This window comes from Ahaetulla prasina, chromosome 1 (assembly GCF_028640845.1).
Source record: "Ahaetulla prasina isolate Xishuangbanna chromosome 1, ASM2864084v1, whole genome shotgun sequence".
Lineage (NCBI taxonomy): Eukaryota > Metazoa > Chordata > Lepidosauria > Squamata > Colubridae > Ahaetulla > Ahaetulla prasina.
In genome coordinates this window covers 360,904,253-360,932,009 of record NC_080539.1, presented here as the reverse complement: position 1 = coordinate 360,932,009, position 27,757 = coordinate 360,904,253, and the positions used below count along the sequence as shown (strand labels likewise).

General features: G+C 42.9%; 1 protein-coding gene across 1 annotated transcript; it reads right to left on the bottom strand.

Moving 5' to 3' along the window:
• Positions 1–3,539: 3,539 nt before the first annotated feature.
• KISS1R (KISS1 receptor) lies at positions 3,540–27,375 on the bottom strand. Its single transcript, XM_058163006.1, has 5 exons — positions 27,132–27,375; positions 17,238–17,362; positions 12,901–13,036; positions 7,243–7,481; positions 3,540–6,066 (listed from the first exon to the last, which is right to left on the bottom strand). Exons 1-5 carry the CDS (start codon positions 27,373–27,375, stop codon positions 5,707–5,709), a joined length of 1,104 nt encoding a protein of 367 aa, XP_058018989.1. The 3' UTR covers positions 3,540–5,706.
• Between the last annotated feature and the right edge of the window lie 382 nt (positions 27,376–27,757).

Sequence of the window (27,757 nt, the reverse complement as noted above, 5' to 3'; positions counted from 1 at the left end):
TAAAAAAGGGACTTATGAGTGTTTTTCACAACCGGTGCAGTATCCCCATGGTCATGTGATCAAAATTCAGGGGCTTGGCAACTGACATTTACCGTATTTTTCGGAGTATAAGATGCACCTTTTCCCCCCAAAAAAGAGGGTGAAAATCTGGGTGCATCTTATACTCTGAAGGTAGCCCTGCCCAGCTTCTCAAACAGAGGTTTTGGAGGCTGAAAAGAAGCCCCCAAACAGATCATCAGAAAAAAAGGCCCCGAACAGAGCTTCAGAGTCTTTTTTTCTGAAGCTGTTTCAGAAGTTTCAGAGGCAGAAAAAAAGCAAAAAAAAAAAAAAAAAAAAAGCAAGGCCCAGAGCTCAGAACTAAGGAACCTGTTGCTAAAATTCACCTCTGGAAACAGCTGATTGGGGCTATCCGGGAGGCCAATCCACCTGCCAATCAGCTTTTTTCTTATTTTCCTCCCCAAAAACTAAGGTGCGTCTTATACTCCAAAAAATAAGTACATTGTGGTCACAGGATGCTACAAACAGGTGTAAATGTTTGGGCTGGTTTTCAAGGATTCAAAATGTAGTTGTGGGGGGGGAAACAACATCAGAACTTTGAAACTGGGTCATAAGTCCCTTTGGGGAGGTTCCGTCGTAACTTTGAATGATTGCTAAATGATTGGTCATAAGTCAAGGATTACTTGTATTCCAAGCACTCACTTCTGAGAAGAGTAAAGTATGTAAATTAAAAAAAACCAGACTATTTGCTTTAAAGCCTACCCACAGGAGACAGTTTACAAAATCTTCATCTACAATGCTCTTGAACCAAAATATGAATGCCTTCATATTTATTCAGATTTCAGTTGATGAATTTAATTAAGACTTCTCAGAGCTTTCCAATCTGATGTTGTCCGTGTTTGAAAACAAAATTTACTCCCTTGAATTGCAGAAAAACATTGTCCTTGCCGGCTTAAAAATACTAACGTAGCTGATGTTGAATTCTCCAGTTTCTGAAAGGAGACATTTTAATCTTTTCAAACTACATCAATTTAAGCTTCATTATTAGATTTTTTTGCCTCTCTTCAGAAGAAAAGAAAAACTCAGACATTACATTCAAGTATATCTCATCAAGAGACATCTTGGGGGATGTCAACAAGTTAAAAGGCCAGCCGCAATCATGACATAGAAAATGTATTCATTTTAATTCTGATGATGTTCCATGGAGTTTGAACCTGTGAAATAAGGGCGGATTGGAACGCAGCCCAGAAGGCATCCTCAATCACTGAGCAATAGTAAAAAAAATAATAATGCTAACTGGATTGTTTTTAGAAAGCATAAGCTTCTCATCCAAGATAGTGCGTGAATGCCCATCCAGAGTTCAAGAAAGTTGCAGCTTAGCCTTCAGCTGCTTCTGTTAGTGATAGCAATAGCACTTATACAGGTAGTCTTCAACTTACGACCACCATTGAGCCCAACATTTATGTTGCTAAGTGAGAAATTTGTTCACTGAGTTTTCCTCCAGGTTACGACTTTTCTCGCAACATTTGTCTTGGGACACTCCAACCGTCCTAAATGTGAGTCAAGCATCTAAATGTAAATCGCATGACCATGGGGATGCCGCAATAGTCATAAGTGTGAAAAATGGGCATTTTCACTTTTTTCAGTGCCGCTGTAACTTCAAACAGTCACTAAATGAATTGTTATAAGTGGAGGACTACCTGTATACCGCCTCATAGTGTTTCACAGCATTCTCTGAGTGGCTTACAAATATCAACATATATCAACATATACACAACAAGGGTGGTAGGCTGCGTCAACCTTGGGCTGGTCAGGATCGAACACCTGGCAGTCGGCAGAGTTAGCCTGCAATACTGCATTCTAACCACTGCGCCACCAAGGCTCATTAGTAGTGTGTATATTAGCTGATGAAACAAATTTGGTTAACCAACTAAAATTTCTTGCAGCTTAAATAACTCTTTCCCTCTAGTATTAATGTATGCTAAAGGTATACGCCTTTATCCCATCCTGATCCATTACTCCCAATATCATAACTCTTTTGACATTTCCTGTACAGGTAGTCCTCGACTTACAACCGTTCATGTAAGGACTGTTCAAGGTTACAACAGCCCTAAAAAAGGGACTTATGAGTATTTTTCACAACCGGTGCAGTATCCCCATGGTCATGTGATCAAAATTCAGGGGCTTGGCAACTGACATTTACCGTATTTTCGGAGTATAAGACGCACCTTTTTCCCCCAAAAAAGAGGGTGAAAATCTGGGTGCATCTTATACTTTGAATGTAGCCCCGCCCAGCTTCTCAAACGGAGGTTTCAGAGGCTGAAAAAAGCATCAGAAACGAAGCTTCAGAAAAGAAGCCCCCAAACTGAGCTTCAGAGGTTTTTTTTTCTGAAGCTCTGTTTTGGAGGCTTTCAGAGCCAGAAAAAAGTTTTTTCTGAAACAGCGTTTAAGAAGTTTCAGAGGCAGGGAAAAAAACACCAAAAAAAAGCAACCAAGGAACCTGTTGCTAAAATTCACCTCTGGGAACAGCTGATTGGGAGTATTCCGGGAGGCCGATCCACCTGCCAATCAGCTTTTTTCTTATTTTCCTGCCCAAAACCTAAGGTGTATCTTATACTCTGGTGCCTCTTATACTCTGAAAAATACAGTATTTATGACAATTGCAGCATTCCCCCATGGGGACACGTGATCACGCTTTGTAACTTTCCCAGCTGGCTTCTGACAAGCAAAGTCAGTGGGGGAAGCCAGATTCTCTTAACGACTGCATGTTTTGCTTAACAACGGTGACAAAAAGGTTGTAACATTGTGTGCAACCTACTTAACAACTGTTTTCCTTAGCAAAGGCTATGTTGGGCTCAGTTGTGGTCATAAGCTAGGACTACCTGTATCTTAAAAAAGAGTTACTTTTGACTAGGAAACAATGAGTTACTCCCATCATTTAATTTCATCTGAAAATACAAAAACTTCTCTAGTTGATTTGTGTTGTTGAACTGGGAAATCAATTTGATTAGGAAATATTGACATCTAGTGGAATAGGAAGTTATGACATCCCAAAGTCCTAGAATTTAGGCAAGATGCTGGAATTATTTTATTCCCACAGAAATTTCAGCACCTGTTCTCATGCCTGGTGGGGAGGGTTCTAACTTTGTAAAATACTTTTGTCCCTTCAAGTTGTCCCTTCAGGGCTGTCATAGGTATAAGACGAGGGAAAGAGAAACAATATCAAGATTTCAAGGATCTGTTGTTCTAATCTAGCCAATATCTCCATTCCCATCCCATTCCAGGGGAAGGATACTGCAAAATCCGCATTCCCACCCCACTCCAGGGGAAGGATATTGCAAAATCTCCATTCCCACCCCACTCTGGGACCAGCCAGAGGTGGTTTTTGCTGGTTCTCTGAACTACTCAAAACCCAACTTTTGCGACCTTCTAACATGTAAAGAAGTCAATGGGGAAGGCAGATTCACATAATAGAATAGAATAGAATAGAATAGAATAGAATAGAATAGAATAGAATAGAATAGAATAGAATAGAATTTTATTGGCCAAGTGTGATTGGACACACAAGGAATTTGTCTTGGTGCATATGCTCTCAGTGTACATAAAAGAAAAGATACGTTCATCAAGGTACAACATTTACAACACAATTGATGATCAATATATCAATATAAATCATAAGGATTGCCAGCAACAAGTTATAGTCATACAGTCATAAGTGGAAAGAGATTGGTGATGGGAACTATGAAACGATTAATAGTAGTGCAGATTCAGTAAATAGTCTGACAGTGTTGAGGAATTATTTGTTTAGCAGAGTGATGGCCTTCGGGAAAAAACTGTTCTTGTGTCTAGTTGTTCTGGTGTGCAGTGCTCTATAGCGTCGTTTTGAGGGTAGGAGTTGAAACAGTTTATGTCCAGGATGCGAGGGATCTGCAAATATTTTCACGGCCCTCTTCTTGATTCGTGCAGTATACAGGTCCTCAATGGAAGGCAAGTTGGTAGCAATTATTTTTTCTGCAGTTCTAATTATCCTCTGAAGTCTGTGTTTTTCTTGTTGGGTTGCAGAACAGAACCAGACAGTTATAGAGGTGCAAATGACAGACTCAATAATTCCTCTGTAGAATTGGATCAGCAGCTCCTTGGGCAGTTTGAGCTAACCATGGTACTAACTCATCAACTGCAGTGATTCACTCAACAAGGTTGTAAAATGAGGCAAAACTCACTTAACAAATGCCTCATTTCACAACAGAAATTTTGGGCTAAATTATGATTGTAAGTCAAGGACTACCTGTGCTGATGGTTAGCTAGCATGAGAAGGGGCAACCTAGTCCCGTGATGGGGATTGTGAAAAAGAAACATTTCAGAGAGATTCTGCCTTAGTTAGTTTAAGTCTCCCTTTATTCTTACAGTTTTTAAGGTATTATCTTTTTATTCCCGACTAGCATGAAAGCTATCAGTCTGAAATCTATGGCTATTCTTCTTTATTGAGTTTTGTTACATATTATTGTGGTCCGCCAGCAGCCTGCGGAGCTGGCAACGGAGTTGGATAGTGATGAGGTTGAGGAAGAGCATAGGCCAGTCCTGGAGGCTGGGGAAGGCCAGGATGAGGGCTCTGCGTTGGAGGCAGAGGTGGGGCCAGGGCCATCTGGGAGTGATGTGCGGACTCCAGAGGCTGACAGTAGTGAGGCAGAGGAACAGGAGGAGCCTGTTCCTAATGCACGCATGAGAAGAGCTGCCAGAAGGCAAGAGCAGCTAAAGCAAAGAGAACGACTCGGGAGTAGGGTGAAGAGATGATTGGCCCCTCCCATAAGGCTTAAAAGACCAGCAACAGCATTTGGGCTCTTTGCCGGAAAACAACGTTGATAGTGTTGCTCCTTGTCTTGCTGCATTTATTTCTTGTTGGCGTCTTCTGCTTTTGAACTTTTGCCAGGAAAAGCTTTTGGCAGTTTGCCTAATGAGACCAAGGTTGGTGATAAGACTAAAGAATTGAATTATAAAGAATTTGCTTTGATGTACTGTAGTTTGGACTATGCTGAAAATGAGCTAATTCTCAGCTGTTCTGTTTGTTTTGAACCGACTGCCTCTACTACTACCTACTTGGGCCGGGGTCACAACACATATGTGTGACTTGACTGTTACTGGACTACATCTTACAGCATCTCTCACTATTGGTCACACTACTGGGGCATTGGCAAGTGGACTGCAATGACATTTGAATAATCACGAATCCTCCACTGCACCTTAAACACAGGACAACACTGTAGGATCCACTGGAAGGCAAAACACTTTACAAGTAGTCCTCAACCTACGACCACAATTGAGGCCAAAATTCTTGTTATTAAGTGAGACATTTGTTAAGTGAGTTTTGCCCCATTTTACAGCTTTTTGTGCATTGGTTGTTAAGTCAATCACTGTGGTTGTTCAGTTAGCAACATGGTTGTTAAGTGAATCTGGCTTCCCCATTGACTTTGCTTGTCAGGAGCAAAAGGTGATCACAAGATCCCGGGACATTGCAACCATCATAAATGTGAGTCAGTTGTCCAGCATCCAATTGTAAATCACATGACCATGGGGAGGCGGCAATGGTCATAAGTGTGGAAAATGGTCATAGAGTAAGTCACTTTTTTCAGTGCCGTGGTAATTTCGAATTGTCACTAAACAAATGATTGTAAGTCAAGGACTACCTGTGCAGGAAAAGTACTTATTTTAAACCTACATCCCTGATGAGACAAACTGCATCTCGGTATTAAGGTGGGCCCGGCCAGCAATGTTGCAATTACCCACCCTCTTTTTGAAGGCCACTGGGAAAACTTTCTTGAAGGCTTTCCGAAAATTAGTGCCCATGAAGGCGTAGACAATGGGGTTGAGGGAAGAATTGGCATAGGACATGCAGTGAGCAAAAATCTTCACCTTATAAGTATAGTAATTGTGCTGAAAAGTGGAGTCAAAGGCTTGGAAGAGGATCAGAATTTGCACCGGACCCCAGCAGATGGTGAAGAGAGCAATGATGATGGCCACCATACGAGAGATCTTAGCTCGCAGAGCTTCAGAGAATTCTGCCAGCTGCTGTACCTATATTAGGGCACAGAAAGGAGGAAGAAGAGGTGGCCCCAATGAAAAGGAACGTAGAGAGATAGTATGGTGTCATTAAAATATTAGACTGAAATGCCCAGGTTTGAGTCTACTCTTCTTGTTGTTCAGTCACTAAGTCGTGTCCAACTTCCTGCGACCCAATGGATGCAGCATGCAAGGTACCCCTAGTCCTCCACTGTCTCTCAAAGTCTGTCCAAACCTGTTAGACCTGTCCCAGCTTGGGCGTTTAGGAAAGAAAGACCCTCGATTCCATTTGTAGCGACATATATACTTTTACTAAAGCCAAGTAGTTACAGTGTAAGAAAAGCCAGTTCTGAAACTTCCTGTGTAAACCAAATAATTTCCCCTTCTCCCTTGGTCCTCTTGCTATTATCCAACAAAGTTCAAATTAGTTGTTTTGGTAACAGTCCTGCAGTCGGCACCTCTTTGGTGGGTGTTTGCATTTTTTCCCATGCCTGTGTCTTTGGATCATTCAACTCTTATCTAGGGTTGGCACTTCTGGTTCCTGTCATTCCCCCCCTCCCAGTATCCTTTCTCCCCTACCTCCCACCACAGTTTATGACAGGCTGCCATCAAAACAAACTAGAGCTGAAGTGGTACGGTGGCAGATTTGAGATCTCCACCATATCAACGACACTATCTAACCATCTCATCCTTTTTTTAAAAAAAAAATTAAGATCTTTCATCTCACATCCAGTTTATCCCGATACAACATACAGCTTATAACTGTGATGGCGAACCTATGGCACGCATGCCCGAAGTGGCATGCGGAGCCATATCACCTGGCACGTACAGCGTTGCCCGTTCCTCTTCTGGGTTTCTGGTGCACATGTGCATGCGCCGATCAGTTGGCCTTTGTGCGTGTGGCAGTGCTGGAAACCAGAAGAGCTGGTCTTCCGTTTTCCGGCATGAGGATGTGTGCTGGCCAGCTGATCGGCGCATGCAGGGCAGTAACTGGAAGACACCGTGCTGGTACACATGCGCACGTCGGAAACTGGAAGTACCTTATCCAGCATGCGCATGCCCTCTGGGCAGCTCCTCTTCCTAGTCATGGCCCCTAGGAGCACGCATGCGTGCAAAGTTTTACAGCACTTGGTGCCCAACGCGCCCACGCCCAAGTGCTGAAAAGGTTTGCCAACACTGGATTATAAGTACCTGGTAATGGTTATCAGCTGGCGCCACGGTAGGGTGTCCCATCTTGTAAAGCATAGCACTATAGCAGAGGAGAATGGTCAATAAAGGGAGGAGGTAAACCGCTAAAAAGTTGTAGAGGATGAAGGCTCTCTCATGGTACACGGAAGGGAAGGACTCGCTGCAGAACGTTTGCGGACCAAACCAATATCCTTCTATCAGCTGGTTGTAAACCAGCACTGGGATGGAGACAAGGAAGGAACCTGTGAAGAAAAAGACCCAGCATCATGGTTGGCAACTCTACCCCACCTCCTGTTGTGGAGGCCTTTATTTCTCCATTTGCTAATAGTGGGAGTCCTCAACTACCACATTAACCACTATTATATAATATAATTATATAATACCAGTATTAGGTTTAGAAAACTTAGAACTCTGCCGCCTTCGACAGGACCTGTGCTTAACACATAGAATCATCTATTGCAATGTACTTCCTGTTGAAGACTACTTCAGCTTCAATTGCAACAATACAAGAGCAAACAATAGATTTAAATTTAATGTTAACCGCTTCAATCTTGAGTGCAGAAAATATGACTTCTGCAACAGAGTTATTAACACTTGGAACACACTACCTGACTCTGTGGTCTCTTCTCAAAATCCTCAAAGATTCAACCAAAAACTGTCTACTATTGACCTCACCCCATTCCTAAGAGGTCTGTAAGGGGCGTGCATAAGAGCACAAGCGTGCCTACCGTTCCTGTCCTATGGTTTCCTTTCATTATATCCAGTTAATATAGTTATTGCATACTTTTGCTCATATATATGGTTATATGATACGTAGTTATTTTATGTTGATGCTTGTGTATATTGTTGTGACAAAATAAAAAAAAAAACAACCATTCATTTAGGGACCGCTTAAAATTACAACAGCACTGAAAAAAGTGACATGACCATTTTTTATATTATAACCATTGCAGCATCCCGGTGGTCACATGACCAAAATTCAGATAATCATCAACTGGTTTGTATTTATGATGGTTGAGGTGTCCCAGGGTCATGCAATCACTTTTTTGCGACCTGACAAGCAAAATCAACGGGGAAGCCAGATTCACTTAACGGCCACGTTATTCACTTAACAGCTGCAGTGGTTTCACTTAACAACTGTGGCAAGAAAGGTTGTAAAATGGGGCAAAATTCACTTAACAACTGTCTCTGTTAGCAACAGAAATCTTGGGCTCAATTGGGGTCATAAGTCGAGGACTACCTGTACATCAATTAACCACCTCCTTCCAAAGCCTCTAGAAGTGAGTGTACAAAATAAAAGCGCAGCATAGGTAATCGTGATCTTACGATCGTTCGCTTAGTAACCCTTACAATTCAGTTCTGAAGTTTTGATGGCTGACCCTCCATGGTCACATGAAAATAATACTTCAGATGCTCAGTTATGGGCATTTGCAGCCTCCCATGGTCAAATGACTTGTGTTTTACTTTTTTTTTTTTTTGCTGCCAAAAAACAGCATTTATATCTGGGTTTTGACAAAACTGACCCTTAGCAAACAATTGGTTCACTTAATGGCCATGGTGTTTGCTTAACCACCACTGTAAAAAAAAAGGTTGAAAAATCAGGTCAGTGATGACTAGTGGTGGGTTTCAAATTTTTTTACTACCGGTTCTGTGGGTGTGGCTTGGTGGGTGTGGCAGGGGAAGGATACTATAAAATCTCCATTTCCTTCCGATCAGCTGGGATTTGGGAGGCAGAGAATAGATGGGGGCGGGGCCAATCAGAAGTTTTACTACCGGTTCTCCGAACTACTCAAAATTTCTGCCCACCAGTTCTCCAGAACTGGTCAGAACCTGCTGAAACCCACCTCTGGTGATGAACATCATGACTTACAACCATAATGGGCAGACTCTATTACAGTGGTAAATTGAGAACTTACCTGTTCTTTGCCTGTACAAAGAAACGTTAATCCATTTCATTCATTCAAAAATTTATATAACCATCTATCTAACCAAAGGAATTCTAATAGAAGATCTTGTAGGAAGTCAGCACCCACCCCCCTCCTAGAAGAATGAAATATTTTAGAAAATATTAAAAAGAATATATTTCCCTGGATGAGAAATGGAGAACATGTTTTAAGGACAAAGCAGCTCCCACCTTCCTTCCTGCTTCCCCTCCCCACCTTTGTCAATGGGTCAGAGGCAGAAACTCATTCACCCCCACCTTTGTCAAATCTGCAACACAATAGGACCCATCTAGCAACAGAAACTCACCACATGGCACCTGGGAAGATTATATCAGCCAGCAAGGCTAGCTAAGACCCCCACCCTCTGGGAGTCTGACAACCAATCAGGATACTCTTCTTGTGCCCCAGGAAATTCAAAGCTCAGAGAAAGCATAAAGCCAGGGCGCGCACAGCTTCCCTCCCCTTTTCTGTTCAGGAACTCAAGCCATGTGAACCTGACCACCATTAAACCATCTTTCCAAGCAGTCTCCATGTTTCCAGTGTCTTTGTCCCCACTTGGAACTGAACCCAGATGGACATTTCTTCCAACAATCTGTAGCTCAGGGTTAAATTTGGGAGTCCTTAGTGATCTCCAAGCTTGGTTGTTTGCACTGCAGACGTAACCTGGACACATCTGCAAGCAAACAACCAAGCTCAGAGAACACTAAAGACTCCACAAAAGGAATTCTGGGCACTGAAATGCATCTGGAATCAAGCTGTTCCAAAGTTTGCCCAGAGTGTCCAGGAATGCCACTGACATTCCTTTAAAGTGATGCTATCAGATATCTCTTAAGAGTTGTGCAATGTTTGGAATTCAATTTCTAAGTTCCTATTACTCATAAATTCCTGGGAAAAAGATCAGTTGCCACAAGACATTACAGACAGATGCTAAGTTTGCACTCCTGTGTGCTTTCAAGGCACCTTTTGTTCAGTCCAGCTGAGGCCCTACCCAGTGGTGAAATCCAATTTTTTTTTTTACTACTGGTTCTGTGGGTGTGGCTTGGTGGGCATCGCAGGGGAAGGATACTGCAAAATCTCCATTCCCTGCCCACTCCAGGGGAAGGTTACTGCAAAATCCCCATTTTCTCCCGATCAGCTGGGAATCAGGAGGCAGAGAATAGATGTGGGCAGGGCTAGCCAGAGGTGGTATTTGCCAATTCTCTGAACTACTCAAATTTTCCACTACCGGTTCTCCAAACTGTTCAAAATTACCTCTACCGGTTCTCCAGAACCTGTCAGAACCTGGTGGATTTCACCCCTGGCCTTACCTCTATAACCATCCATGGGTTTATCTACTACTATTGTATTAACATTGGTAAGGGTTTGCTGTAATTGATGGCGCCACCTCCTGTTGATACAAAATCTTTACATTTAATTTATATTTCGAATAGCAATAACACTTAAAAATTTATATACCGCTCCATAGTGCTTTATAGTACTCTCTAAGCCAAGGGTGTCAAAGTCAAGGCCCATGGGCCGCATCCAGCCCATGGAGTGCTTAGATCTGGCTTGTGAGGCCACCCTGGAAACAGCGAAGGACCGGCCCATGGTGCCTCTGCCAGCTAAAATGGAGCTCAGGACGGCCGCAGGCAGCCTTCCTGAGCAACGTTTTAGTTGGCAGTGGGTTGCAGGAGGCCATTGCAGCTGAAAATGGAGCTCAGGAGCCTGTTTTGGCTGACAGAGTGCTCAGGCCCCTACCAGCATCCCCAACACGAGTGATGTCGAGCTGGCCACGTTCACCCTGACTATGCCCACCCTGGCCCACTGAGGACAAACATAATCCTGATGAGGCCCTCAATGAAACACCCCTGTTCTAAGGGGTCGTTACAGAGTCAGTATATTGCCCCCAACAATCTGGGTCCTCATTTTATCAATTTTGGAAGGGTGGAAAGCTGAGTAGTGTTGATGCCCCCTAAGCTTTGACACCGCATCAGGGGTGAAATCCAGCAGGTTCTGACAGGTTCTGGAGAACCGGTAGCGGAAATTTTGAGTAGTTTGGAGAACCGGTAGCGGAAATTTTGAGTAGTTTGGAGAACCGGTAGCGGAAATTTTGAGTAGTTCAGAGAATCGGCAAATACCACCTCTGGCTGGCCCCAGAGTGGGGTGGGAATGGAGATTTTGCAGTATCCTTCCCCTGCCACACCCACCACGCCACACCATGCCCACCAAGCCACACCCACAGAACTGGTAGTAAAAAATTTTTGATTTCACCACAGCACCACGTACCTACAAAAAGGACAGAAGATCTCCATGGTCCTTCCAACTCTGTTATACTGTTACTGGTTGTGTTGCAATGGTAAAATGTTGATTTCCTCATTTAACCCCTGCCGTTGAGGATCCCATAGCTTCCAAGATGCTTTTCAACTGGCCAGATTATCCTACAGACCAAGGATTGGTTGGGCAGTTGAAAAGCAACTTGGAAGCTGATAACAAACCATTTGAACTCTGTCACCAAGGAAACTGCAGAAATGTGCACATTTTGGATCACATTTGGTCCAAAAGAGACTTTGTCTATCGAGTAGCCCAGCAGATCTATAGCAGAGGTCTCCAACCTTGGCAACTTTAAGCCTGGAGGACTTCAATTCCCAGAATTCCCCAACCAGGCTTAAAGTTGCCAATGTTGGAGACCCCTGGTCTATAGCAGTTTTGCAATCTTGGCTAATTTAAGATGCATGTATTTCAACTCGCAAAATTACCCAGCCAGCATGGGGTTTTAATAGCAATAGCACTTAGATTTATATACCACTTCACAGCGCTTTACAACCCTCTCTAAGTGGTTTACAGCAGGGTTCTCCAACCTTGGTCCCTTTAAGACTTGTGGACTTCAACTCCCAGAGTTCCTCAGCCAGCCTGGGAGTTGAAGTCCACAAGTCTTAAAGGGACCAAGGTTGGAAAACCCTGCTTTACAGTGTCAGCATATTGCCCCCCTCAATCTGGGTCCTCATTTTACTGACCTCGGAAGTATGAAAAGCTGAGTCAACCTTGAGCTGGTCAAGATCGAACACCTGGCACTGGGAATGCAGAATTAGCCTGCAATACTTCATTCTAACCACTGCATCACCACAGCTCTTGCCAAGGTTGAGGAACACTGACTTATAATAATTATATGCTATTGATGCTTAGGTTTAAAATAAGGAATTTATTGCTTGCTTAAATTTAGCAGCTGAAACAATAATTGCTCAACACTGGAAAACCTTAGATAATCCAACAAATGAGAAGTGGATTAACAAGATTTCTTGAAATGCCACGTTAGAAGAGGTTTGTGTATAAAATTGGAATAGGGGTTGTCTGCAGGGAGGCAGATAAGAAAGTCAAGATGGTGGCCACAACTAGTCAGTCAAAGCCCTGCCCCCTTTTTATATGTGCCCACAAAGAAGGCAGGGCTTCAGTCACATGGTTGCAAATACAACCTTGAATTGCAAGCTGTATATTGAAACCTTAGAAGCAAGAACCACCATTCTACCAGTTTTCAGTTGGTAGGATCTGATGTATTATCTGAACGGTAGCAGAGCTATCATTGGCAATAAGTATGATACATGGCAAATATGGAAGGTATTTCTTAGTTTTATCTCAATTTTTTTACTTCATAGCAGATCTTTTTGCCCAGATAAAGGACATTCAGTTATTCGATCATGTTTGTGAACGATTCTAACTGATCCTGGAGGCTTCCCCTACTCACCAACCCAAATGCTGATGCTGACGGTTACGGCAACTTGTGGCGTGCGCCGTCGCAGGGATCGAAGTGGAAAGACAGTCACATACCACCGGTCCACACTCATGGCCGTCAGGGTGGCGCAGGTCGCTTGCACCGAGACCTATGGAGCCAAATCAAAGGATTTGAAAAACAAAACGAAATGCACAGGTAAACTTTAGCTAGTACCTCGCTCAATAGTAGTAACTGTGAGAGGGATCCTGGAGTTCTAGTGGGACAATCATTTAAATATAAGCCAGCTGTGTGCTGCAGCTGCCAAAAAAGCCAACACAGTTCTAGGCTGTATAAACAGAGGGATAGAATCAACCTAGTTCTATAAAATGTAAAAATTTGTTGTGCTTCTAGAAAGATCAGCTGTAGTGCAGCTCTTTGAAGTGCTGCGGCAGTCATTTAAGGCCGTTTGCAGCTATATCACCACTGAGAGCTTCGGGGACAGAGAAGAGGAACAGTGAGGCTGGGCAGTGGCGGTGGGGGGGGCAGGGATTTTTGCTACGGTTCTCCGAACTACCTGCCCCCATCGTTACCGGATCGTGCGATCTGGTCCAAACTGGGAGCATTTCACCCCTTCTTGACTCCCTCTTCTTTGTGGCAGCCCTTTAGATATTGGAAGACTGTTGCACCTAGTCCACAAAATTCTTGCCCTTTCCATGATAGTCCATAGAAACTATCATGATTTGTTTGTTTGCTAAATGTATATTCCACTGACTATGGGTGGATTACAGAATGATATAAAGATAAAAAAGACAATACAGATAATTCTCGACTTATGATCGTAATTGAACTCAGAATTATATTTGTAAGTCACTGTAGTCATTAAGTGGACCATGCGAACAGACCTGATTTTATGATCGTTTTAGCAGCAGTTGTTAAGCAAACATGGTGGGCTTTAACTAAGTGAATGGAATGGTCGTTAAGTGATTCGATTTTATGCAATAGCTGGTTTTGGCCGGAAACCGGAAATAAAGATTGGAAGCCATCCAAAAACATCAAAAATCAGAGTCATGTGACTGCAGGATGTTGGAAACGGCTGTCAAGATGAGCCAGTTGCCAAGCACCCAAAATGCGATCACGTGACCATGGTGGATGTATGTAGCTGTGTGTAGCTGTCGTAATTTCAAAATGGGACTCTAAGTAGCTATTGTTATAACTTTGAATGGTCGCTAAGTGACAATCATAAGTTGAGGACTACTTGTACAAAGAGATTAAAATTAAGAAAACTAAATAGGAAACTGAAAACCAGGAGGACAAGCAACATGAGGGTGGGGATCTCTTTGCTTGCTTGTTTTCTTGGAGACATTTCATTACCGAAACTAGGTAACATCATCGGTGCTAGACATTTGGGTAATGAAACAAGAAAACAACCAAGCTCAGAGAGCACCAAGGACCCCTCTTTCCAACAATGAGCTACAACTACCCTCATTTATTGGAGATTTTCTCTCAATCCCATCAGCCATTCCTAACACATTGCGCCCCTGTCAGGGCCCCAAGCCAGCCAGCAGAACCAGGTTTTAAGGCAGGAATGTAGGAGATGATCTTATATCCAACAGAGAGTAACAATAACAATAGCATTTAGACTAGTAGCCCCCAACATTTTGGGTACCAGGGACCGGTTCTGTGGAGAAAGGTCTTTCCGCGACTGGAGGGTGTGTGGTTTCGTGTGCTGCCTACATCCTATGAATGGGGCCTCCCTTGTTTCCACATCTTGGTTACTGGCATGCTGCGACCCAGTTTCTGGCATGCCACGGACCAGTGCCGCTCCATGGACCAAGGGTTGGGTACCCCTGATTTAGACTAATATACCATCCTATAGTGCAGGGGTGTCAAAATCAATTTCATTGAGGGCTGCATCAGGATTGTGTTTGACCTCGGTGGGCCAGGGTGAATGTGGCCAGCTCGACATCACTCATCTTGGGGGCACCTGTGGCCCGAGCGCTCTTCCACCAAAAACAGGCTCCCAAGCTCCATTTTCTGCTGTAATGGCCTCCTGCAACCCACTGCCAGTGAAAGCGAAGCTCGGGGGGGGGACCCTCCTGAGCTATGTTTTCATTGGCAGAGGCATCGCGGGCCGGTCCAGGGTAGCCCCACGGGCAGTGGTGGAATTCAGCCAGTTCACACCACTTCAGGAGAATCGGTTGTTAACATTCTGAGCAGTTTGACAAACTGGTTGTTGGAAGAAATCATTAGGGCAGAGAACTGGTTGTTAAATTACTTGAATCCCACTACTGCCCACGAGCCAGATCTAAGTACCTCATGGGCCGGATGCGGCCCATAGGCCTTGAGTTTGACACCCCTGCTATAGTGCTTTAGAGCACTTTCTGGGTGGTTCACAATATCAGCATCATTTGCATATTGCCCTCAACAATCTGGATCCTGAGACTATTCCAAAGGGTGTGGGCCACAGCAGAAAAGCCTCTTTTCCACCCCGCCTTCAAGAAATACAGCCTCTCTGGAGGAAATTGAGGCATGAAGGGATAATTCTGTTATATCTCTTTCAGAGATGTCCTGGGAAAGGGGGCACAAAAGAATCAAGGTGGAGGATCATGACTCCACAACCTCACCCTTTTAAACATGCATCACATGTTTACGAAAGGTGTGTGGATGTGTCTTCAATCTCGTAATCACCACCAACATTTTTATTTATTTTGACCTGGTGTAGGGTTTTTTTTGTATTGAGCATCATTAGAACACTTGGCCATGCCTAATGCAGAACTACAGCAGTTTTGCTAAGTGGAGGCTGCCCTCTGCCGCTCTGTTTGAGTAACTGTTCTCACCTTTATCATTACTGAAGACATTGCTCTCTACTAGGCTAGAAACTATTGATCTTTTTATCCCTCTGCTCTGACTGGTAGGGTCTTCTCTGGATAATAGGCAGAGAGAGGTTTGTTTCGTATCAGATCCACGAATTAACTATTTTCTGAGTGTAAAGTTAAAATATAAGCTCTCTTTCTAGATAGAAGCTAGAACAGCAAGCAAATCTGAAGGAGAAAGAAAAACATGTTTAATAACCTGGGCCGTAACACGAAGGCAACACAGCCAGAGAACCGGTATAAGTCCCTTTATTGGGACCAATTTTGCTCCCAACATCCCGTCTATTCTCTGGCCTGGAGAAAAGCTCTCCCACAAACCTGCAGCAGCTTCTGTCACAGATACTGCAGTCCAAACGCTGTAAGCAGAATAACTGCAAATCAATCACTCCAGCAGGGCAAGATAATGAGTCCCAAAAGCGGCAATAATTCCAGCAAGACAAGATAAGCACACAGAAGCATGATTATAATTCAAATAGTCAGGAGGAATGCCAGGAATGCAGGCCCCACTCTCCGTGCTGGATGAATTCAGCGTTTGTTCCCGAAAAACGCCCCTCCCAACTGCCTCTACTTTAAACTCCATCCCCAGGTGTGCCTTGTGAGGGAATCGGGGCCCTTTCCTTCCTTGTAAACTACGCAATCCACGTTGCTCTCTTCTGCGTTTTTCCCTGCATGCCCTAAGATGAGGAGGGGGTGGGCCTTGGTCTTCATCTGAACCCCCTTGTTTTACCTCTCCCCTACTCTGCCCAGCCTGACTTTGCCCTTCCCCAGTTTCTTCCACAGCCAATGGAGCCACTCTCCCGCTCTCTGTCAGCTGTTCATCTTCTGTCTCAGATTCAGACTCCGACAGGGGTAGTGTCAACTTCGAGATAACATGGACAGCATGCTTGTGAACAGGTCATTCTTACTTAAATAAATAAATTAATAAATAAATTAAATAAAGGATTACCTGTATGTATTAATACTATATATATAGTTGTTAACTATGGCAAGAAAGATCGTAAGAAAGATCGTAAAATGGGACAATACCCACTTAACAACTGTCTCGCTTAGCAGCATAAATCTTGTGGTCATATGTGGAGGATTACCTGTATGTACCTAGAGCAGGGCTGGGCAACTCTGGCCCCTTTATGACCTATGGACTTCAACTCCCAGAATTCCTGAGCCAGCATGCTGGCTCAGGAATTCTGGGAGTTGAAGTCCATAGGTCATAAAGGGGCCAGAGTTGCCCAGCCCTGACCTAGAGGGTCTACTTTCATTCAGTATTTCTCATATCTATGCACAGACCCAGAAATATAATACCGTTATCCTTCACAAGGATCTTCATCGTGGATGCTGTTTTGAAGATCTGATTTCAAAATGAGCTAGAGTTTTACATTTCTGAGCTGAGAAGGTATGAGACACCACAATTCTGATATGGCACTTGAAATTAGCTAGAAATCCCTATAGGAAAAAAAAAAGACCTGAAGAGGGAAGTTTCCAAATTCAGACATTGCTCACCTGTTGGATGTAGTTGACAAATTTACATAGGAATTCTCCAAAGATCCAGCCCGGAAGTGGATACAGCATTGCAGTGAAGGGAACACAACAAACCAGGAAAATGATGTCGGTGGTAGCCAGGTTGGCTGTTGAAGCAAGAGCAAAGGCTGTTGGTATTTAAACAGGGATGAAATTTGCCTTTGTCTCTCCCTTTATCAAGCTGTCTTAGAACCAAGCATGCATTCAAAAGAAGATCAGAATAGAATAAGACACTAATGAGAACCTGCAGGAGGTGGACATCTTAGGGATGTGTCAATTTCCATAAGCATAAGAATATTAAAGTGAGAAAAGGAGGGAAAAGCTAGCATTCCAATTATCACTTTAAGAAAATCTGCACTTTCTCAGTAGGTTTTTTTTTCATGATGTAGAAAGAAAAATCCAGGCTGTTCTTATTACCCTGAAATTCTCAGTTTGGTTCTTTCCTTCTCTGTACTCTTATAAAAAACTATCTATCTATCTATCTATCTATCTATCTATCTATCTATCTATCTATCTATCTATCTATCTATCTATCCATATACATATATATAATATAACATATATGTATACATGTACGTATCTTGAATACAGCTCATCTGTTGGAATCACACTGCATATCGGACATTAATACAATTGAACAAGTCCAGAGATATTTCACAAGAAGAGTCCTCCACTCCTCTGCTCGCAACAAAATACCTTATGCCACCAGACTCGAAATTTTGGGCTTGGACAACTTAGAACTTCACCGTCTTCAGTCTGACCTAAGCATAGTACATAAAATCATCTGCTACAATGTCCTAACAGCCAATGAATACTTCAGCTTCAACCAAAACAATACAAGAGCACACATTAGATAAATGACAAACTCATAGTAAACTAGACTGCAGAAAATACAATTTCAATAACAGAGTTGTCAACACCTGGAATGCACTACCTGACTCTGTGGTTTCTTCCCCAAATCCCCAAAACTTTTACCTTAGACTGTCTACTGTAGACCTCACCCCATTCCTAAGAGGTCGGAAAGGGCGTGCATAAGAGCACCACCGTGCCTACCGTCCCTGCCCTAATGTTTTCTTTTATTCGTATCCTTTACATATATTTATAATTATGTTTACACTTGTATCTGTCATAAAATACATGCTTGACAAAATAAATAAAAAATATACATATGGCCAGAGGTGGGCTGCTGCCGATTCAGGCCGGTTCACCCGAACCGGTTGTTCCAATTCTGTGCAGTTTGGAGAACCGGCAAATCTGACCACCGGCTGGCCCCGGCCCCGCCCATTTTTCAGGCTGTTTTCAGTTGTTTTTTGGGCTGTTTTCAGGCCATTTTTCCTGCCAAAATTGACCTGAAAAATGGCCTGAAAATGGCCCAAAATGGCCTAAATGCCCCCAAAAATGCCCCCAAAACAGGGCATTTTTCAGGGCATTTTTCCGGAAAAAATCAGCCCCAAAAAAGGCCTTAAATCGGCCCGAAAAACATCCTGAAAACGGCCCAAAAAAAGCTGACTGCGAGAGGAAGAGAAGCCAGGTAAGCAGGACCCAGACGTGTCCCGGGTCCCCTCATCCCAGAAGCAGCAATCTCGCACTCTTCCCCTCTCTGTTAGCCCCCTTCTGTTGCCCACCAATGGAGAGGGAGAGGGAGAAGGGGGCAGCATTTTTGTGTGCGTGCTCCTGTTTCTGTGTGGCGCTCTCCCCTCAATGCTAGTAGCCGCCGCTGCTCCCTTTTCCCTCTCTGTCTCTGTTGCTGGGCGATCCTGTGTGAAGAAGGGGGCTAGCAGAGAGGGGAGAGTTCAAGGTTGCTGCTTCTGGGATGAGAGGAAAAGAAGCTGGGTCCAGCTTACCCAGCTTCTTTTCCTCTTGCAGCCAGCTTTCCCAGTCTAGCTTGATTCAGTCTCTCTCTCTCACATGCACACACACACACAAACAGGTTTCATCTTTCTTTCCTGCCGCCCCCCCCTCACCGGAGACCCCTGGATTCCCTCCCCAGCCCTGCCTGTCCCATACAGCTACCACCACACAAGTGATGTAGAGTTGGCCATGCTCACTCAGTCACATGACCCCACACAGCCATGCCCGTCATTAGGGCAGATTGTTAAAAAATTTGGAGCCCACCACTACATATGGCAAAGGTGAGTTTCAGCAGGTTCTGGCCAGTTCTGGAGAACCAGTAGTGGAAATTTTGAGTAGTTCAGAGTAAAAATTCTGATTGGCCCCGCCCCCATTTATTCTCTGCCTCCTGAGTCCCAGTTGATCGGGAGGAAATGAGTATTTTGCAGTAACCTTTCCCTGGATTAGGGAGGGAATGGAGTTTTTACAGTATCACTTTAAACCCTGGGTTTAAAGTGAATCAAAATAAAACAAAGGTGATAACCAAAAATATGACTAAGAACCAGAGAGAAAAATTAGAGGAAATAACAGGATTTGAAATTGTAAAAAAGGTTAAATACTTAGGAGTTTTTCTTACTTCATCAAATGTAAAATTATATAAGAATAATTACGATGTGTTATGGCAAAAAATTCAGAAGGAAATGAATACTTGGAAAAAATTGCAATTATCTTTGTTGGGGAGAATAGCAGTTATAAAAATGAATGTTCTGCCTAAATTCTTGTTCTTGTTTCAGATGATACCAATTATTAAGAAAGATAAAAATTTGGCAAAAATCTCTGCTTACTTGAAAGACTATACACAAGAAAAATATATTTTAGAATGGAAAATGTGGATTGATTATATTGAAAATAAGTATCAGATAAAAAAATATCGAATAGCATATGAGTAAATTTAGGAAATATTTTGTATTAGATATATTGCTGAAGGAGAGGGGAATTGATAGTGTGATTAAGTGTGGAGTGACTAGAGATTATAATTTAGGAATTATTTTAGATTATTATTGTTAGTTTTGATACCCTGCATTTTGTTCTGGGAAGTCGGGGTGGGGGATGGGGGGTAAGGGGAGGGAATTGGGGGTTGAGGCTAGAGATGGAGTGATGGTTAATGTACAGGGATTATTGAAGATGTATAAATATAATTAATGTAGGGTCGGGTCTGCCCAGTTACCACTTTAGAACGGTGGGGAGGAGAAAGAGAGAGTAGGAAGAGGAGAAGAGGAAGGAAGAGGGGTAGAAGAGGAGAAGGGCAGCATTTTGTGTGCGTGCTCCTGTTTCTGTGTGGCGCCTCCCTCAATGCTAGTAGCCGCCGCTGCTCCCTTTTCCCTCTCTGTCTCTGTTGCTGGGCGATCCTGTGTGAAGAAGGGGGCTAGCAGAGAGGGGAGAGTTCAAGGTTGCTGCTTCTGGGATGAGAGGAAAAGAAGCTGGGTCCAGCTTACCCAGCTTCTTTTCCTCTTGCAGCCAGCTTTCCCAGTCTAGCTTGATTCAGTCTCTCTCTCTCACATGCACACACACACACAAACAGGTTTCATCTTTCTTTCCTGCCGCCCCCCCCTCACCGGAGACCCCTGGATTCCCTCCCCAGCCCTGCCTGTCCCATACAGCTACCACCACACAAGTGATGTAGAGTTGGCCATGCTCACTCAGTCACATGACCCCACACAGCCATGCCCGTCATTAGGGCAGATTGTTAAAAAATTTGGAGCCCACCACTACATATGGCAAAGGTGAGTTTCAGCAGGTTCTGGCCAGTTCTGGAGAACCAGTAGTGGAAATTTTGAGTAGTTCAGAGTAAAAATTCTGATTGGCCCCGCCCCCATTTATTCTCTGCCTCCTGAGTCCCAGTTGATCGGGAGGAAATGAGTATTTTGCAGTAACCTTTCCCTGGATTAGGGAGGGAATGGAGTTTTTACAGTATCACTTTAAACCCTGGGTTTAAAGTGAATCAAAATAAAACAAAGGTGATAACCAAAAATATGACTAAGAACCAGAGAAAAATTAGAGGAAATAACAGGATTTGAAATTGTAAAAAAGGTTAAATACTTAGGAGTTTTTCTTACTTCATCAAATGTAAAATTATATAAGAATAATTACGATGTGTTATGGCAAAAAATTCAGAAGGAAATGAATACTTGGAAAAAATTGCAATTATCTTTGTTGGGGAGAATAGCAGTTATAAAAATGAATGTTCTGCCTAAATTCTTGTTCTTGTTTCAGATGATACCAATTATTAAGAAAGATAAAAATTTGGCAAAAATCTCTGCTTACTTGAAAGACTATACACAAGAAAAATATATTTTAGAATGGAAAATGTGGATTGATTATATTGAAAATAAGTATCAGATAAAAAAATATCGAATAGCATATGAGTAAATTTAGGAAATATTTTGTATTAGATATATTGCTGAAGGAGAGGGGAATTGAGAGTGTGATTAAGTGTGGAGTGACTAGAGATTATAATGTAGGAATTATTTTAGATTATGATTGTTAGTTTTGATACCCTGCATTTTGTTCTGGGAAGTCGGGGTGGGGATGGGGGTAAGGGGAGGGAATTGGGGGTTGAGGCTAGAGATGGAGTGATGGTTAATGTACAGGGATTATTGAAGATGTATAAATATAATTAATGTAGGGTCGGGTCTGCCCAGTTACCACTTTAGAACGGTGGGGAGGGAGAAAAGAGAGAGTAGGAAAGAGGAGAAGAGGAAGGAAGAGGGGTAGAAGAGGGAGAAGGAAGGTGTAGGGTGGAGGGAGGAGAGGATGTAGATAAGAGAAGGAGAGGAAGGTTAGGAAAGTAAAAGAAGGTAGAAGAGGAAGAGTGTTAAAAAGGGGGATGGTGACTGGGCAAGCCCGACTAATTGTATATAACTGTACATTGGATGAGTTGTTTGACATGATTGTAAAAATAAAACTTTTTTATGAAAAAAAAAAAGAAAGATAAAAATTTGGAAGAATGGCAGATCGGAATTAATAAATTTATATGGGAAGGGAAAAAAGCGAGAGTTAAAATGAAAATAATGCAGGATACACGGGAAAGAGGAGGATTAAAAATGCCTAATTTAAAATTGTATTATGAAGCAGTTGTTCTTTCTGTAATAAGTGATTAGTTTAATTTGACGGAGGAAAGGATTTTGAATATAGAAGGTTATGATTTATTATATGGTTGGCATGCATATTTATTGTATGATAAGAAAATAGATAAACCTTTTAAGAATCATGTGTTGAGAACTTCTCTTTTGCGTGTCTGGAAAAAATATTATAAGTTAAACGTGGACAGATTGCTGGGGAGGTTACATGCAACTACATGTTTACTGGACCCGTGTCCTTCCTGGTTAGTGCTGGCTGCTCAGGAAGTGACACGAGGCTGGCTCCAGGGGATTATAAATGCTTCTTTGGTGGAAGGGGTTTTCCCTGCCGCCTTGAAAGAGGCAGTGGTGAGACCTCTCCTCAAGAAGCCTTCCCTGGACCCAGCTATTTTGGGAAATTATCGTCCAGTCTCCAACCTTCGCTTTGTGGCGAAGGTTGTAGAGAGTGTGGTTGCATGGCAGCTCCCCTGGCACCTGGAGGAAGCTGTCTATCTAGACCCGTTCCAGTCCGGCTTCCGACCCGGTTATAGCACGGAGACGGCTTTGGTCGCGTTGGTGGATGACCTCTGGAGGGCCAGGGACAGGGGTTGCTCCTCTGCCTTGGTCCTATTAGATCTCTCAGCGGCTTTTGATACCATCGACCATGGTATCCTGCTGCGCCGGTTGGAGGGATTAGGAGTGGGGGGCACCGTTTATCGGTGGTTCTCCTCCTATCTCTCTGACCGGTCGCAGACGGTGTTGACAGGGGGGCAGAGGTCGTCCTCGAGACGCCTCACTTGTGGGGTGCCTCAGGGGTCGATTCTCTTGCCTACCTTGTTCAACATCTATATGAAGCTGCTGGGTGAGGTCATCAGTGGTTTTGGGGTGAGTTATCATCTGTACGCTGATGATACTCAGCTGTACTTTTCCACCCCGGACCACCCCAACGAAGCGGTCGAAGTGCTGTCCCGGTGTTTGGAAGCTGTACGGGTCTGGATGGGGAGAAACAGACTCAAGCTCAATCCCTCCAAGATGGAGTGGCTGTGGATGCCGGCACCCCGGTACAGTCAGCTGCATCCACAGCTGACTGTTGGGGGCGAGTTAGTGGCCCCAAAGGAGGTGGTTCGCAACTTGGGCGTCCTCCTGGATGGACGGCTGTCCTTTGATGAACATCTGGCGGCCGTCTCCAGGAGGGCCTTTTACCAAGTTTGCTTGGTCCGCCAGTTGCGTCCCTTCCTTGACCGGGATGCCTTATGCATGGTCACTCACGCTCTGGTTATGTCTAGGTTGGATTACTGCAATGCTCTCTACATGGGGCTGCCCTTGAGGTGCACCCGAAGGCTACAGTTAGTCCAGAATGAGGCTGCGTGAGTAGTAACGGGAGCCGCTCGTGGCTCCCATGTAACACCACTGCTCCGTAGTCTACACTGGCTTCCTGTGGTTTTTCGGGTGCGCTTCAAGATTTTGGTTACCACCTTTAAAGCGCTCCATGGCTTAGGACCCGGGTACTTACGAGACCGCCTGCTGTTACCCTTTGCCTCCCACCAACCCGGGGCCGGTTTAGCTCACGCTGGTAAAAGCCTGTTATTAAGAACACAGTAGCCTGCAATTACTGCAGGTTCGAGCCCGGCCCAAGGTTGACTCAGCCTTCCATCCTTTATAAGGTAGGTAAAATGAGGACCCAGATTGTTGGGGGGGCAATAAGTTGACTTTATAAAAATATACAAATAGAATGAGACTATTGCCTTATACACTGTAAGCCGCCCTGAGTCTTCGGAGAAGGGCGGGGTATAAATGTAAACAAAAAAAAAACCCGTACGCTCTCACAGAGAGGGTCTCCTCAGGGTGCCATTCGCCAAACAGTGTCGGCTGGCGGCCCCCAGGAGTAGGGCCTTCTCTGTGGGGACGGTGACGCTCTGGAACGAACTTCCCCCTGGCCTATGTCAAGTGCCTGATCTTCGGACCTTCCGTCGTGAGCTCAAAACACATCTATTTATTCAAGCGGGACTGGCATAATAGTGTTGAATTTTAATTGGGGGTTTTGTTAATATTTTAAAATTTAAAATTTTAATTTTAATTATCAGCCTTTTATAATCTGCTATGTTTTAACGGTTGTTTTAATTGTATATATCTTGTGTTTTTTACTTTTGGCTGTACACCGCCCTGAGTCCTTCGGGAGAAGGGCGGTATAAAAATTTAATAAATAAATAAATAAAAAATAAATAAAAATAAACTATAAAATTCCTATATGGGCAAGTCCTTGGCACGCAGAGAATATAAATATAGAACAGGAACAAGAATTGATTACTTATAAAGATCTTTTATATAATGAGAGGGGAAATTTACAACTAAAATCTTTGTATACATTAAAAGAAGAAGGGAGGAATTATACTTGGTTTCAATATGGACAGTTAAAGGCTAGATGGAAGGAAGATCAGAAAACTGGTATTATTCAAAATGAAGAAAATTTGGTTAAACAAATTAGAAATCAAACCCAGGGGCATATAAAGAGATTGTATAATGTGTTGATAGAAATAGACTCTGAAAGAGATTTAATAAAGGATTGTATGATAAAATGGGCACAGAATATTCAGGAACCAATAATGTTGGACACATGGGAGAAAATTTGGGTTAGAAATGTTAAATTTATGCAAGCGCAGAATTTAAGGGAAAATTTTTATAAGATGTTTTATAGATGGCATTTGGATTCTAAGCAATTATCATGTATGTATCCAGATATGCAAGCAAAATGTTGGAGATGTAATTGTGATGATGCTACATATTTTCATGTATGGTGGACTTGTAAGAAAATTAAGTCTTTCTGGATAAGAATCTGGTGGATTATGCAAAATGTTTTGAAGAAGAAGATAAAGTTCCTACCGCAATTTTTTCTTTTGGGAATAATAATAGACTGTACAGTGATTGAGATGAAATTGATTTTGAACTTAATAACAGCAGCAAGTCTGTTAATTGGACAATATTGGAAGAAAAAAGAAGTACCCACAATAGAAGAATGGATTTTGAAAGTTTCTAATTTGGCTGAGATGGCTAAAATCTCAGCCTTCTTTAAAGACAGTACTCAAGAAAAATATCTAAATGAATGGAAGAATTGGATTGATTATATTCAAAATAGATATCAGATTAAGAAATTTCAGATTGCCTTTGAATGAAGGATGTTGTTTTTGATTTTAATGGAAGAAGTCAGGTTATGTGAAAGAGAAGGATTATAATTGTGTTAGATTTTAAAATTTTAATCTATGACTGTTTGTTTATTGAACTATACCTTGTGTTTGCTCTGGGAAGTCGGGGGGGAGGGGGGTTTTGGAAGGAGGGGAGAGGGAGGGGGGATGGGAGGGGGGATGGGAGGAGAAAAATTTAATTGTTTTTTTAAAACTTTTTCAATTAAAAAAAAAAGAGATTTTACGGTATCCTTCCCCTGGAGTGAGATGGGAATGGAGATTTTATAGTATCTTTCCCCTACCACGCCCATCAAGCCACGCCCACAGAACCAGTAGTAAAAAATTTTGAAATCCACCATGGCAAATGGCCCCTGAGGGAGATGGGTGGTTAGAAAACTAGGTAGGTAGGTAGGTAGGTTGATTGATTGATTGATTGATTGATTGATTGATTAAAAAAATGACCAGGTGTTCTCTTTGAAATGTTACATAGTTCCACCTCAATGAATGCGAGTATATTAAAAACATATTTTTCATTTAGGAACCCTGATGGTTCAGTGATTAGAATGCAAACTCTGTCCATAGTCTGGAGTTCAATTCTCACCAGCTCAAGGTTGACTCAGCCTTCCATCCTTCTGAGGTTGATAAAATGAGGACCCAGAGTGTTGGGGGCAATAGGCTGACTCTGTAAACTGCTTAGAGAGTGCTCTAAAGCATTGTGAAGCTGTATATAAGTCTAACTGCTATTGCTGTTGCTATTTTATTTCAAATCCAGGATAGATACTGGTAGTCCTCAATTTACAACCACAATTGGGACTGGAATTTTGGTCACTAAGCAATGCAGTCATGAAGAGAGTTATCATGTGACCAGATCTGATTTTATGACCATTTTTATTGTGGTCATTAACTGAATCGTGATTGTTAAAAGAATCACATGGCTATTAAGCAAATAATAGCTTCCCCAACTGATTCTTCTGGTCAGAAACAGAGAAGTTGCAAATTGTGATTATATGATCATAGGACACTGCAATTGTCATAAACACAAGCCAATTGCCAAGCACCCAAACTGCAAACAACTGACTATGAGGCTGTTGTGACAATCATAACTTTGAGGGTGAGTTGTAAGTCACTTTCTCCGAGGCTTCTTGTAATTTCAAACTGAAACAAATGGTTGTAAGAACTACCTCTAGTGCTGAAGTCCTTATGTAATATTAACAAGCAGGCATATAACATGACTAACTAAATGGTTACTTTTTAAGTGCCTGTTATTAATTTAACCTTTTAATGTTATTATTTATTTATTTATTTATGATATTTAGAAACCTCCCATAATGAATGTACTAATGGGAGGATGAAAATATATGATTAAGATTATTTTAGCTCAGTCTTCTTCAAACTGTGCCCTCCAGATCAGTGGTGAAATTCACTTACCTTCGCTACCAGTTTGGGAACAGGAGCAAGCGGGAGCACGCACATGTCCCTCTTCTGCACCTGTGCAGATGGTAAAAAAACTGGACGTAATGGAGCCTCCCACCGCTGACACTACCGGTTCAGCAAACCAGATAGAACAAGGAGGATTTCACCGCTGTTCCAGATACATTGTGCTCCAACGTCCACATTCATACTTTTAAGGAAGCTAATAACTTCCTATTACATTGAATCTCTCTATCTCATTTAGTTGTTGGTCCCTGTTTAAAAGCATCATCTCCATTACCACCCTCCCCCATCTGAATGCCTCCAAATTGTCTTACCAATGTAGTAGTTGGTCACTGTCCTCATTGGCTTGTGTCTGATGATGACGTAGATTACCAGAGAGTTGCCCAATAGCCCAACTAACATCAGAATGGCAAAGAAGAGTGGGACCAGCCAGGCATCCACCAAATATGGAGGAGTGGGTGGCCCCGAGCCATTAGTGCACAACTCTGCAGTGCAGGCAGAATTGTTCAGAAAGAAGTGGGACTTGTTGAAATCAGAGTTGGGTGCTTCCTCTACCATATTCTTCTTTATTTTCCCAGCTGAACCATGGACTTTTCAGCTTTGTTTGTTCCCAGAATGGTTCATCTGCTTGCAAAATGGGTGATGATCTGCTCAAATCTGGATCTTGAAGGTGCTTGAGAGGAGATAGAAGTGTCCAGTGGCAGACTACTTCAGCACTTTGGACAGTTCCAGCCGGTGCAGAAGTTGCTCTAGTCTAAAAGCACATTTGCAAGAGCACAGGGATGGCAACAAAATCGACTGGTCCCCTTCTCCAACTTACTCAGAGCAAAATGTCCCAATTGTTGAGTAGATCCAGACACTAGAACCGAATTGCCTTTTCTTAGACTGATGTTTCCCCTCCTTGAATGTTTGATATGCTTTGGGGGAAAGCCTAAAATAG

What these genes read in the sequence shown, in the direction of transcription:
- KISS1R (XM_058163006.1), bottom strand. Translation starts at nt 27,375, where the DNA reads ATGGTAGAGGAAGCACCCAACTCTGATTTCAACAAGTCCCACTTCTTT. An exon ending in AGTGACCAACTACTACATTG is followed by an intron (nt 17,363 to 27,131) that starts GTAAGACAATTT and finishes TTGCTTCAACAG; the next exon opens with CCAACCTGGCTACCACCGAC. An exon ending in CAGCTGATAACCATTACCAG is followed by an intron (nt 6,067 to 7,242) that starts GTACTTATAATC and finishes GCCCTAATATAG; the next exon opens with GTACAGCAGCTGGCAGAATT.